The sequence below is a fragment of the Bos javanicus genome, chromosome 7, assembly GCF_032452875.1.
Source record: "Bos javanicus breed banteng chromosome 7, ARS-OSU_banteng_1.0, whole genome shotgun sequence".
Taxonomy (NCBI): domain Eukaryota; kingdom Metazoa; phylum Chordata; class Mammalia; order Artiodactyla; family Bovidae; genus Bos; species Bos javanicus.
Window position 1 is genome coordinate 62,205,901 of NC_083874.1, and position 12,786 is coordinate 62,218,686.

Below are 12,786 nucleotides of genomic sequence, written 5' to 3' on the forward strand. Positions count from 1 at the left end.
TGGTGCAGGAGAGGACATCTGTATATGGATGGGTAGAAGATCAGGCTGAGGATCTCATTTTTATTTCCATGTTTCCCTTCTACTTTATTTTTTTACCTTTGTATTTTATATTGGAGTATGGTTGATTAGCAATGTTGTGTTAGTTTCAGGTGTACAGCAAAGTGATTCAGTTATATATATACATGTGTATTCTTTTTCAAATTCTTCTCCCATTTAGCTTGTTACATACTATTGAGCAGAGTTCCCGGTGCCATACAGTAGGTTCTTACTGGTTATCCACTTTAAATACGGCATTGTGTACCTATCAGTCCCAAACTCCATAACTGTCCCTCCCCCACCACCCTTTAAAAGGATAACTTTAAAGAAAGATTTTTGTTTGTTTGTTTAGTCGCCAGGTTGTGTCCAACTCTTTGCGACCCCATGGACTGCAGCACCCCAGGCTTCCTTGTCCTTCATCATCTCCTGATATTGAATGTAATTCCCCAAACAACTTATCAATACATGCTCATTAAAATACAGACAACACAAGTACCTGTGAGCAGCATGTCCCCACCCTGAATCTCCTCCACTCTGGGACCTGCTACATGTGTTTCTAGGTCCTTTGAATGGATTTACATATTGTATTTCTATGTAGAGAAATATATAAAATGAAAATTGGTTTTGTGTTTTTTAACATAATTTAAAAAATTATTATATATAGTGTTTATCTACCTTAGTTTTTTTCTTTAACAGTGCCTCAGAAAGCTTTCCATGTTGATATATCTGTTTTTACCTCTTTTTTAAAAATTATTAAATAGTATCTCAGAGAATAAATGTGCCATAGTTTTGTAGTTTATTTAACCAGTCCCCAGTCAGTGGCCTGTCAATTCATGTATCACCTTAGTGTTATTTCAGTATTATGATAGTATCCTTATGCTTATCATTTTGTGGACATGTATAAGTACTTCTCCATGTATTTATATAATATATGCATACAGAGGAGCTGGAGGTACACTTGCTGGAGAGTATACAGTTTAGAATTTTTTGTACTGTCAAGTTGCTTATTCCAAAAGCCGTTTACCAATTTTACAGGCTCCTTCCACAGTCAGTAAGCATCCCATGCTAGCCACACTGGACGTATCAATGTTTTTAATTTGGGCCAGTCTGACAGGTGAACGTTACCTCATTTTCACAGTCTGCATAACAGTGACCCAGTTACCCACTGATGAGGTTCCCAGGAAAACAGTGGGGTATAAAATGCAACGACTTTTATACTGAGGAAGTGACATAATGAATTTAAATCAACACTGTCGTCAGTGAGCATTCTGTTTTTTCCTTCAGGTGGGTGGCAGATATGGACTCTTCTCCTGTAGAACTATTTTCTAAAGCATAAAATAGACAGCTGTCTGTGTTCTGTTTTTTTTAATGGACTGGAAGGAGGACCTGTGACCACGTGAACGACCATTTCTAGAGAGTTTCTTCCCCTATCTTTGGCCCATTAAGTTAACACAAGGAAGCACAAATAAACGTATGATTTAATTTTACAATTAGAGATCTCAGTTGGTGCTTAGGACCTGCTGCAGTGAACATTTTCAAAGACACAGGAAGTGAGGCCAGTTCACATAGACACCACATTTAATTTCATACCATTGCAGATAGCTGGGCTGTGGTCGTTGTGATTGGAGGACAGGGATGGAAATACAGGGTCCATAGCATCTCAGTCCCAGCTGAGAGAAGTGTCTGTCCAGAGGTCTGTCTGTGCCTAGTACAACCTGCGCTTTTGGACGAGGCAGCCCTGCTGAGGCCCGAGAGCGATTCTGAGCCTGCCTCTGGGCTCAGTGGGGAGGAGTGTTGTGACCCGGGAGTGCTCTCTCCTGGGGCTGGAGAGGGGAGAATGTGGTCTGGCTGGGTGGCCAGCAGCTTCTTGTTGATGTGGCGCATGGCTAAAGCTGTCCCTCTGGTTGTCTTTGTCGCTGCTCTTACTGCTGTCCCCTGTTGGTATCTTTCCCTCTTTGTCTTGATAAATCCCCCAATGTCCAAAGTTCCTGAATTTTCTCCTAGCCTTGAGCATGTGCGTGGCTGGTGCCCTTGCTCCTCAGACTCACACCATTGGAGGGAGTCGCTTGGCTCCTTCCACCTGAGCAGGTCTCTTCATCACATGTGTGACAAATGGCGCACTTCTGAGCAGAGTCCCAGTAACTGTTTTGGCTCCCAGTGCACGTCCTTAATTCATCACTGCATGTCCTTAATTCTTTCTTTCTTTATTTTTTATGGCAGTACCTGGAGGCTCAAGGGATCAGACCCATTCCCTCAGCAGTGAGAGTGTAGAGTCCTAACCACTGGACCACCACAGATATCCTTAATTCTGAGACATATTTTTTCGCAGTTAATAATATTCCTAAAATTGGAGTACATCCAGCAATTCTTTATGTACATTTAACAACATTTTTTCAAAAAGCTATTATAGTTACATGATAATGTGGTGCAAATGAGGAGATAATATGTTGAAAATGACCTGATTTTAATTTGTACATTTTTTGCAAATTAAAAGTTTTTCCATTTAGTTGGTTGGGGTATAAGGCAGTAGCCATCATTAAGTATGTAAATTTCTTCTGCTGGTCTCATTCACACCAGTATCCCCAGACGTGTATTTTGAAATTCCCTCTGTGACGTCTCAGCCCAATGTATGACCCTGGGCAGTTTTCAGAAACTCTAGTTATACTATGACTCAGGGAATTAAAGGACAATCTTACCATCATGTTTCATCAAAAAAAAAAATATTTACTAGTCTCAGCTTCATTCAAGGAACTGCAGTGCTTCTCATAAAGAGATCTAACTGGTTTCTTAGCAGGGGCTTGGAAAAGAAAGCATTTTAAAAATTCTTCATATTTTAAGGAGACTATAGTACCAATATAATTGGTTTGAAATCTTTCAAAGAGAAACCTACTATAGAGATTAGTAGTAGGTCTCTTTTTTGTCCTCCGATGTTATTCTGTCACACTGTTAGAACAGGCTCCATATTTATCTAGATACTCTATAGTTAAATCAGGTTTAAAACATTGTAAAAGGCAGTTTTAAAGACATTTTTAAATCTAAAAGTCAAATTCTGAAAGAATGGCAGCTTTTGTCTCTTGAGTCCTGCTCCTTCGATACCGGCCATCACTGGGGAATCTTGCCATTGGTCAGCTAGCTAGGTACATTGTACCTGCCGTTATCAGTTGCCTTGGTTTTTATTTGCCTTCTTTTTAAAATGCTGTTTTTGCTATTTCCCCCGCTTTGTACCAATAGTGCTGTCATGTGCCTGTCAATAATATTTTCCAAGTACTGATTCACAGAATTTTTGAAAAAAGAAAGAGAGGGAAGTAGAGATAAAAGAGAAAAGTACTCATCTAAAAACCTACCACCTTTTCTTCCAGCTGTATCTGTGTGGAATGTTTATGTAATTGTATCATAGTAAATATATAAAATTTTAAAATATTTTTCTCACTATTATTTCATTAGCAGTTTTTCATGTACTACTTATCCCGCTTTGTACTTTTTAGACAGTGCATAATAGTGCAAGAGTGTGGTTTAGTTGATGTGCAGTACACTAACAGACAGATGTTCAGGAACATTTAGGCTTGCTGCTGCTTACCATTCAAAGGCTTTGCTCAATTTTCTTCATATTTTAATCATCTTTTCCTTGTCAGATTATATTTCTGGGGATGGGATCACCTAGTGAAAGAATGTGATTCTTTTTATATAGTCTCTAACATTTGAGTTTCCCCAAAGCAAGTAGACTTTTCTTGGCTTGAAGGAAAAATAGAAGGGCTACATACAACCCCAAATTATCTCTGAGATGTCATAGTGTCATACTTTTTCCCTTAAGAGAATATTAGATTTAGGAAAGGTTTGACCGGTCTGATGCTGGGGTTGAAATCATGAATCTCTGTATAGCCTTTGCTCTATTTTGTTTTCTCTCTTTCAGAATATCCCAGACCCCAGCCACCTCCCCTTGGTGGCTTCCTGGAAGACCTACCCTCTGTTCTTTGGCACGGCCATTTTTGCATTTGAAGGCATCGGGATGGTATGAGATGCATCGTGATTCTCTGGTGCCCTCGGTGTTCTTAAGGTCCATTTTAAGGAATGCTGAGGAAATGCTCCTAGAAATTGTCTTTAAGGTTTATTGGCCATTTAATGAACAGCATTTCAGAGACTCCACTGAAGTTTCCTAGCTCCAGTTTTTGTTTCCCTTCAAGCCTGTCTATTGCACACGCATCTCTTGTGCATGCAGTAAGCAGCGGTGGGTGACAGATTGGAATGCAGGGTCTAGAGCTGGACCAATTTGGGGTTAGGCTCAACTCTGCCAAAGAGTACCTATGTGACTTTGTGCAAGGTCTTGCCTTCTCGGATTCTTCATTGTATGCTTCTGAAAAGGGAGCCTAGTGTTAATAGTTTTTAGGATTAAATGAGACATGTCTAAAATACTTCAAATAATCCCTGACATGTGGTGAGCATTCAATAATTTTTATTTTCATTAATAATAGTATTGATATTATCATTAAATCAATAAACATATGAGTGAGTTCTCTGCCCTGAAACTTTGTTGAGCTGTATTTTCCATGCATAAACCAATAGCCTTCACTCTTAGCTCAGCTCCTCCATCATTGCTGCGATTTCACCAATTTCCCCTAAAGAGAGGACTCTGTCCCTCGGGTGTACCTAATTAGATTTTTACTTGTGTTTTTCATAATAAAGGTCCAGATTTCTTTTCTGAAGAAAGCTGTTAGCCTAGGGCTTAGGAAATGGGAAGACAGTTCTCCTTTCATGGAGTATCTTTTTGTCCCTATTTGATTGCTCTGTCACCTTACACACTTTTTAAAAATTAATTTTCATTGGAGCTTTACAGTGTTGTGTTAATTTCTGCCAAACAGCAAAATGAATCAGCTGTACATATACATATACCCTCCCATTTGGACTTCCTTCTCATTTAGGTGCACTGTCTAGGTTTTCTTTATATAAGGTGAGCATCCTTATACACTTTTAAGAAAACCTCAGAGGTGGACATTTTTTGTCACGATTTGAGAATTGCCCTGATGATGTCAATAGAATGTGTTAATATGACTCGTAACATCATGGGAGAGACTTTTTGAGTGAGCAGGTGTATGTGACTGTTCTGAGGTTTTAAACCTTCCCTGGTGCTTGCCCTTGGGGCTTCTCATTGCCCAAGAAGAACATCTCACCTTGATTCACAAACATATATGGTTTCCCTGCTGCTCAGGCAGAGGCCTCAAGGGACCCATATTACAGTAGGATAAAGAGCTTTGAAGCACTCAGATCTGGAAAGAAGAGGCTGAGTGAATGTGGAAAGATGTCCAGGGACCCTGGGTTCTTAAGGAACATTGTGCTGAATTTATCAGCTCTCCCTAGCAGCACAGGGCAGAAGTTGTTCTTTGCTTCATTTCATCAGCAGGGGCTCAGATAAAGTCATTCTGTTACCGTCTTTATCTATTAATTCAAGATTTGTTGGTGTTTTCTCTTTTTAAAATAGAGATATGGCTGTTTTGACTCTTAGGCCGGATCTGAGGGTTGTTGGGCGTGACCAGGAAAAGCTCTGGGCTCACTGAGCTTTCCCGTGCTCTCTGTGTTTCTGCACCCCTGGTCCAGACTGGCTGGCCTGAAGGAGATGGGCTCCCTGTCCTCTGGCTCCCAAGACTCCCCATAGAAAGAAACCAAAGGAAAGTTTAGAAACTGTTTCTTGTTGGATTGTGGATCAACTGAAGCTTGAGCCCCTTGATCTGGTGTGGGGGATGCTGAAGGTCAGTTGGAGATGCAGAGCTGTGATGTACCCGGTAGCTGTGGGCCAACAGCAGGCTCATGGTGTCTGCCGTCTGCCGGTGGGTCTGGCTGAGACGTGCTCTGTCTGGTGGCCAGAGGCACTTGTGGAAAATGGGCACAATGACAAGACCAAAGACAGAGGAAGGGGCCAGATAGATGTTTCCCTAAGTTGCTTTTCCTGCAACAGCCCAGCCAGATGTGGTTGATAGCAGATCATGAAGGTAGTCATAGGCACATTTGGTCTTTTCCCTGTTCCCTGTATGAACCATTCTTCATAAAATGCCTTTCATAATAGTATGGAGGTTCCTCAAAAAACTAAAAATAGAGTTGCCATATGATCTAATAGTCCCAGTCGTGGGTTATACATGTCATATATACCCAGACAAAATTTGAAAAAAATACATGCACCGCTATGTTCATAACAGCACTATTCGCAATAGATATGTAAGCAACCTAAATGTCCATCAACTGATAAATGGATAATGAATACACACACACATAAACACACACAGGGATCTTATTTAGCCATTAAAAAGAATGAAATAATGCCATTTGTAGCAACATGGATGCAACTAGAAATTACGATACTAGGTGAAGTAAGTCATAAAGATACTTACATATGGAATCTAAAATGAACATATCTACGAAACAAAAACAGACTCACAAATATAACAGACTTGTGGTTACCGGGGGCGGAGTAGGTGGGGGTTGGGGAAAAGGGAGTTTGGAATTAGCAGATGCAGATTATTATGTGTAGGATGGATAAACAACAAGGCCCTACTGTATAGCACAGGGAAGTACATGCTGTGATAAACCATAATGGAAAAGGATGCGAAAAGGAATATGTATATGTATAACTGAGTCACATCACTGTTCAGCAGAAGTTAAACACAACTTTGTAAATCAACCATACTTCAATAGAATTTTTAGAAACTTTTTCATAATAAAATTTTAAGTATTAAAAAACTGCAAGTAAAAGGCCTTTCCTTGGCTTTAGCAAATGTTAAAGAAAATCCTCTGCTGTGAGGGAGGAGGCTGCAGGGTCAGTGGTTTGAAATAGGAGTCTGAAAACTGGGTTTTGTTATGCATCTCCACAAACTTCAGCCTCCAGGATCCTCTGTTAAGTCATGCCACCCCTAGCACCTCAGTTTCTCTAAGTTGGAGGTTTCACTTGTCACTGCTAGTGCCCACCCCTTTTGAGGTAAGGAAGCAGTTTCTGGGAACTGGAGTGGCAGTTTTCCTTGACCTGCATTTTGCATTCTTGGGACAGCTTAGCAGAGCCATGATCTCAGTTGAGGTACAGTTGGCCTGGGCCACCGCTGGGTCTCTTCCTCATCATGCTGAGTGGGCATGATGGGAGAGGGCTTGTTGGGTGCTGTACACATGGATTCAGGGTGCAAAAAGCACTCCCAACCCACAGGAGGCAGAGAGCCAACCTGCAACAGGAGTCCTGGCTTCCAGGCCTGCCCACCATACCTCTTGGGACTTCCTGCTTAGACAGCAGGCTCCAAAGCTCCTCCAGCTTGGCAAGTGTTGTTCAGTTGCTAAGTTGTGTCTAACTCTTTGCAACCCCATGGACTGCAGCATCCCTGTCCTTCACCATCTCCCAGAGTCTGCAAGCATAATGTCTGATGAACAGCTTACATTTGTCTGTCTAGTAAACAACAGGTGGGCTTTGGGGAAGTTCTGGGGAAAAAAAGAGAGGTTACATTTTTCTGAGAATATTACTTGATTATTGTTGTTGGCCATTAATGGTGCTTTCTCATCTCTCACTATTCTCCTAGGTTCTGCCCCTTGAAAACAAAATGAAGGATCCTAAGAAATTTTCGCTCATCCTCTATGTGGGAATGGCTATCGTCACTGCCCTCTATGTCAGCCTGGGGATTCTGGGTTACCTGCATTTTGGAGCTAACATCCAAGGCAGCATAACTCTCAACCTGCCCAACTGTTGGTATGTAGGGAAGGAGGGAATCCTAGGAGCACTGGTTTTTTTTAAAAAAGCAATAAGGGTCATAATGTGTATTTTTCCTCCTTCTTATCTCTTAAATTAGCCCACTTCACTTTAGCCCCTTCGTGCCCCCAGTCCCCAGATCAGCACCATCCTCCTTGGCTGCCCATCAAGCCTTTTGGCTGGTCTCCCTGCCTGAGTCTGACTCTCATATCTGTTCTTCTCCTGTTACCTGTGGGAGCCATCTAACCCTCAGTCCCGTCATGCATTCCCCTGTTGAGAGGGCACAGAACCTTTCCTTAGTTCTTAATGATGAAGAGGAAACCCTGAGATGCAGTGAGGGCCGCTCAGGCTCTAGCTCCACCCCCATCTAGCTCCTTCTCAGTGAAGAGGCCTCATGCTGGGAGTCACTCTGTTTGAGAAATTCTCTAATGTCTCACCGACTGAAACGTCAAGTCTAGGTCAGTGGCCCTCCTCTCTGCTGCCGCGGGGTCCCATGAGGATCCTGTCTCAGTCCTTATTCCATTGTGTTGTGGTTGTCTGTTTACCTGTGCCGTGCTCTCCCTACATTAGAAGCTTCATTCATGTTACCCCAGCCCCCTGGCACAATGCCTGGCATACAGTCAAAACCAAGTGAAGATTTTTTGAACAAAAAGGGAGGACTAACTGCTGAGTCAGTGAGGCCTTTATAAATGAGGAGAGCTCACCAGAAAGCCACTGGAGCACAGAGGATAGAGGTGATCTGCTTTGTCCCAGCTCTCTATAGCCTTGGACAGGTCACAGCTTCCCACTGCCTCAGTTCCCCTTTCTGGGGACTAAGACTAGTCATTTCTGTCAGAATTGTCATGCAGATCAAATAACATGCGTGAGCTTGGTACTGCTGTACTGGCACTATGGAGAATAGGATGGTGCTGAGCTTTGTACTTTGTTTGGATGAGTCGTTCTGATGGAGACAGATGCCTCGTGGATTGATTGATCCACTGACTGATGGTGCCACTTCTCCCAGGAGATCTGAGCCCAGAAGGGTCAAGCATCCAGTCCACTGACCTCGAACCTTTCCAGATACATAAGGAAAGCGGAGGGCAGCCTTGCCTGGTCCGCAGCTTCTGCTGTGCCTGTCCCAGGACTGTCACTTGCTCCGTGCGCAGGTGCAGGCGAGCCTCTCACCATGGGCTGGGAACCCTTCTGTATCTCACTTTCCCTAAGTCATGATTGCTGTATTGCAGAGAAAGACCAAGACATACTGAAATCCTTCCTGAAAAGGTAAATGTCAGAGGGTGTGTCCTAAGCAGCAATTCTTTTTGGAAGATTAAAATTTCATTGCAGACAGCAGCCGTGAGCAGATGCTGTAAAGCTTGTCGAATGCCCTAGGGATCAGAATAACCTTTCAGGTTGGCCTGGTTTTAGAGGTATAATGGGTGAGGCATTGTACAAGGACTGACTGAGGAAATTGAGAAAAGTATTTTTTCAGTAGGATCAGTGTTTAATACTGGTCACCCTGATCAGCAGACAAGTGGTAACCCTGAAGTGGGCTGTTTTCTCCCAAAAGTCTTTCTCTTTCCCTCTAATGCCTGCTTTTCAATTTCCAAATATTCATGCCTTTTCAAAAGAGAAGAGTCAAGTAATAGCTCAGCATAACTGAAGATAAATGGATCAGGAGCAGCAGAAGCAGCCAACATAATCTGAAGCCATAGGCGAGCATCTGTCTTCTTTCCTCTGATGTTTCCACCCCAGCTCCCCTAATCTTTCTGCCTCCCTTTGGGTATGATTTATTTGGCTGTCCCAGCAGGTGGCTATCCTGAATCTAGATTTCCCAGCACTCCAGAAGGCTTTGGGGCTGCACTGAGTTTAATTATAGAGCTGCTAGCTGGTTTTTTCCCAAAGGGTTTTTAATTATGTATTCTTGGAGCAAAAGACCTTTTGTCAATCTCAGTCTCTCCCAGGGTGTTCTCCTGCTTATAGCATTAGAACATCTTCTAGGTATTAAGTTCAACCACAGAGAAAGTCAGTGCACACCGTGAACAGTATAATTACTTTTTAAAAAAAGTCTTTATTGAATTTTTACAATATTGCTTCTGTTTTATGTTTTGGTTTTTTGGCCCTGAGGCATGTGGGATCTTAGCTCCCCGACCAGGGATTGAACCCACGTCCTCTGCACTGGAAGGCGAAGTCTTAACCTCTGGATCACCAGGAAGTCCCTATAATCACCACTTTTAAATAGATTTCCAGCAAGGGAGGGAGGCCACAGTTTCTTGCTGGTAATGCATGAGGGTCTTCTTTGAAGTGGAACTTTGCTTAGGGGCAAGATGGCCTTCTCTTTAATGGGCATGTCAAATCTGAATACTTACTGATCAGACCTTTTTTCTACTCTTCACTGTCCTAGGTCTGGGATAAGATAGACGTGTCCCATGGTAGGTTAGCAGTCTCTCTGAGCAGCCTCCCATGAAGCAGTGGTAGGATCGTAGCCAGCCCTAGTGGGATGGAAAGATGGCTTTTGTTCCTGCCTGTTCATTCTGTGTGGTCACCATCTGATTCTTGGGAGCACCGCGTTGGATGGGAAAGATAATGAAAAGGCTTATTGCATTTGAATTGTATTTTTTTCCTGCTGTTTACTCCTTTTTTTCTTGCCTTTTAAAAATGTTTTGTTTATTAATTTTTACCATGTCATGTTGGTCTCTGTTTTTATTTGTTAAAGGCCATATGCCCGTGGAAAAGATTCCAAATGTTCAAAGGGCATACAGAAAATATTAGGTTTCCACTTGGCTCTTCAGGACCCCTGTTTTACAATTTTCCATTTCAGAGGTTTCTTGTGTTTCCTCCTCAAGATACTTGGCGTATATAGGAATGTCACATGTATGTGTGTCTGAAAGGGGGTGATTTTCCTTCTTTTTCCTTTTTTAGACAGTGGGTACCATACTGTCTACACTGTTCTGCTTCATGCTTTTTTTCACTTCAATTTATGTCATGGGGGTAGTTTCGTATCAGCACCGGAGTTCTTCTACTTTTGAACACTTCTGTGGTAATGCCAGTTTTCCCAGGTGGCGCTAGTGGTAAAGAATCTACCTGCCAATCCAGGAGATGCAAGTGACATGGTTTGGATCCCTGAGTCGGGAAGATACCCTGGAGTAGAAAATGGCAACCCACTCCAGTTTCTTGCCTGGAAAATTCCATGGGTAGAGGAACCTGGCAGGCTACAATCTATGGGGTCACAAAGAGTCAGACACGCCTGAGCACATCGGGGTGCCATGATTTATTTAACCAATTCCCTACCGATTAACATTGGAACTCTTTAATCTTTCAGACTTAGAGCTGCAGTGACATATTTTTCCTGTAAGTTTATGTGTGCATGTACAAGTATAGCTATAGGATAAATCCCTAGACCTGAAATTGCTCATCCAAAGGAGACATGCGTTTGTAACTTGGAGAGATATGGCCAAATCACCACAGAGCCATTTTGCAGTCTGACTGCTGGGTGTGTGAGTGTGCACAGCTGGCTCTGAGTGTGTCTCGACTCTCTCTGCAGGCTGTACCAGTCAGTTAAGCTGCTCTACTCCGTCGGCATCTTCTTCACATACGCCCTCCAGTTCTACGTCCCTGCCGAGATCATCATCCCCTTCTTTGTGGCCCGCGGGCCTGAGCACTGCGAACTGGTGATAGATCTCTCCGTGCGCACCGTGCTGGTCTGTCTGACGTGTGAGTAGAAGACAAGATCATTACCTTGTCTGTTTTCTCCCCAGAGGGCGCCCAGTCCCCAGGGCTTTTGTGAGAGAGGGCCTGTGTCGTAGCCAGTGTTGTGTGAGCAGGGAACTCTGGGCACTGTCTCAGCATCAGAGTTGAGGCATGTCTGCAGAGGGACTGAATTGATTATAGACATGCTCTAAAGGATACAGGAACGGGAGTGGTAGTTTCTTTATAGAGACAGCCTAAAATGTAATGGCAATGGTCATGATGCTTCGTAAACGGGTGCAATTATTCTGTATGAAATATGGCAAAAGTTTAAAAGAGATCCATTTAACACACATGCATAATGAGTACTGTAAGTTCTTTGATAGCAGGTGTATCTTTGTTTATTTCAAATAATCGTGTTTTCAGTGTGACAGTCTATTCCTTGGATTGCATTTTGAGACTGCCTGATACTATTCTAGATACTTTTGGATGGTGTTCTCACTAAAATCTGTTTCTTAGAAAATTTCTGTTGACTACCCTAGGTGTTTGCTTTATCACTTTGTATTTAATTCCTCTCTTCTGACCACATACCCAGGAGTGTGAGCTGAGAGACAAGATAGCGCCTTATTTGTTCTTGGTTAAAACTGGTATAATTCAAAAATAAATTATTTTTTTGAAGCTCCTGTGAAGTTGATAAAATAATTCTTGAATAAATTGGTCTGTAATATCTAATTTAAATTTTAAGAGATTTACAGTTTCTTTCTAAATTGAAATACTTGAATCACAGATGTATGTCTCTTTTTGGCCATGGTTAGTTGTTTTTTTTTTTTTTTTAAACATTTTACTCTCTTGGGAAAAGAGACATCTTTGCTTATCATATTGGAACTTTCCTTAAAGTATGCAGTCCAAGCCTCTGTCTTTGAAGTAAAGCTGGTCTATATTTCTTTTAATTAGTTTTTTTTTTAAGTTATTTTTTAATTGGAGGAAAGTTGTTTTACAACCTAGTGTTGGTTTCTGGTTGCAACAATACAAATCCACCATAGTTATATATGTATCCCTTCCCTCTTGAGCCTCCCTCCCCCGCCCCCCACCCCTCTAGGTCATCACAGAGCACCAGGCTGGGCTCCCTGTGTTGTATAGCAACTCCTCACCAGCTATTTTACACATGATGGTGTACATATGTCTACGCTGCTGTCTCCATTCGTCCCACTCTATCCCTGCCCAGCTGTGTCCACAGGTTTGTTCTTACTTCCGCATCCCCATTCCTTTCCTGCAGACAGGTTCCTCAGTACCATCTTTCTAGATTCCACATGTATGTGTTAATATACGATATTTGTTCATTGGACCAGAATGGAGTGTTTTAGGGATGAAGATTT

At 42.3% G+C, this 12,786-nt stretch overlaps 1 protein-coding gene across 11 annotated transcripts in view; it reads left to right on the forward strand.

Annotated features, from left to right (window-relative positions):
• The window catches only part of SLC36A1 (solute carrier family 36 member 1), a 98,406-nt gene that overhangs the window by 35,298 nt on the left and 50,322 nt on the right, over nt 1-12,786 (forward strand). For 10 of the 11 annotated variants that reach the window (XM_061424087.1, XM_061424090.1, XM_061424091.1 and 7 more), the window contains 3 exons: nt 3,947-4,045; nt 7,581-7,747; nt 11,268-11,437. In XM_061424087.1, coding sequence (XP_061280071.1) covers nt 3,947-4,045; nt 7,581-7,747; nt 11,268-11,437 — 436 coding nt within the window. Of the gene's footprint in view, nt 1-3,946; nt 4,046-7,580; nt 7,748-11,267; nt 11,438-11,952; nt 12,107-12,786 lie in introns of those variants that run through there. The other variant, XM_061424095.1, reaches the window with a different exon arrangement.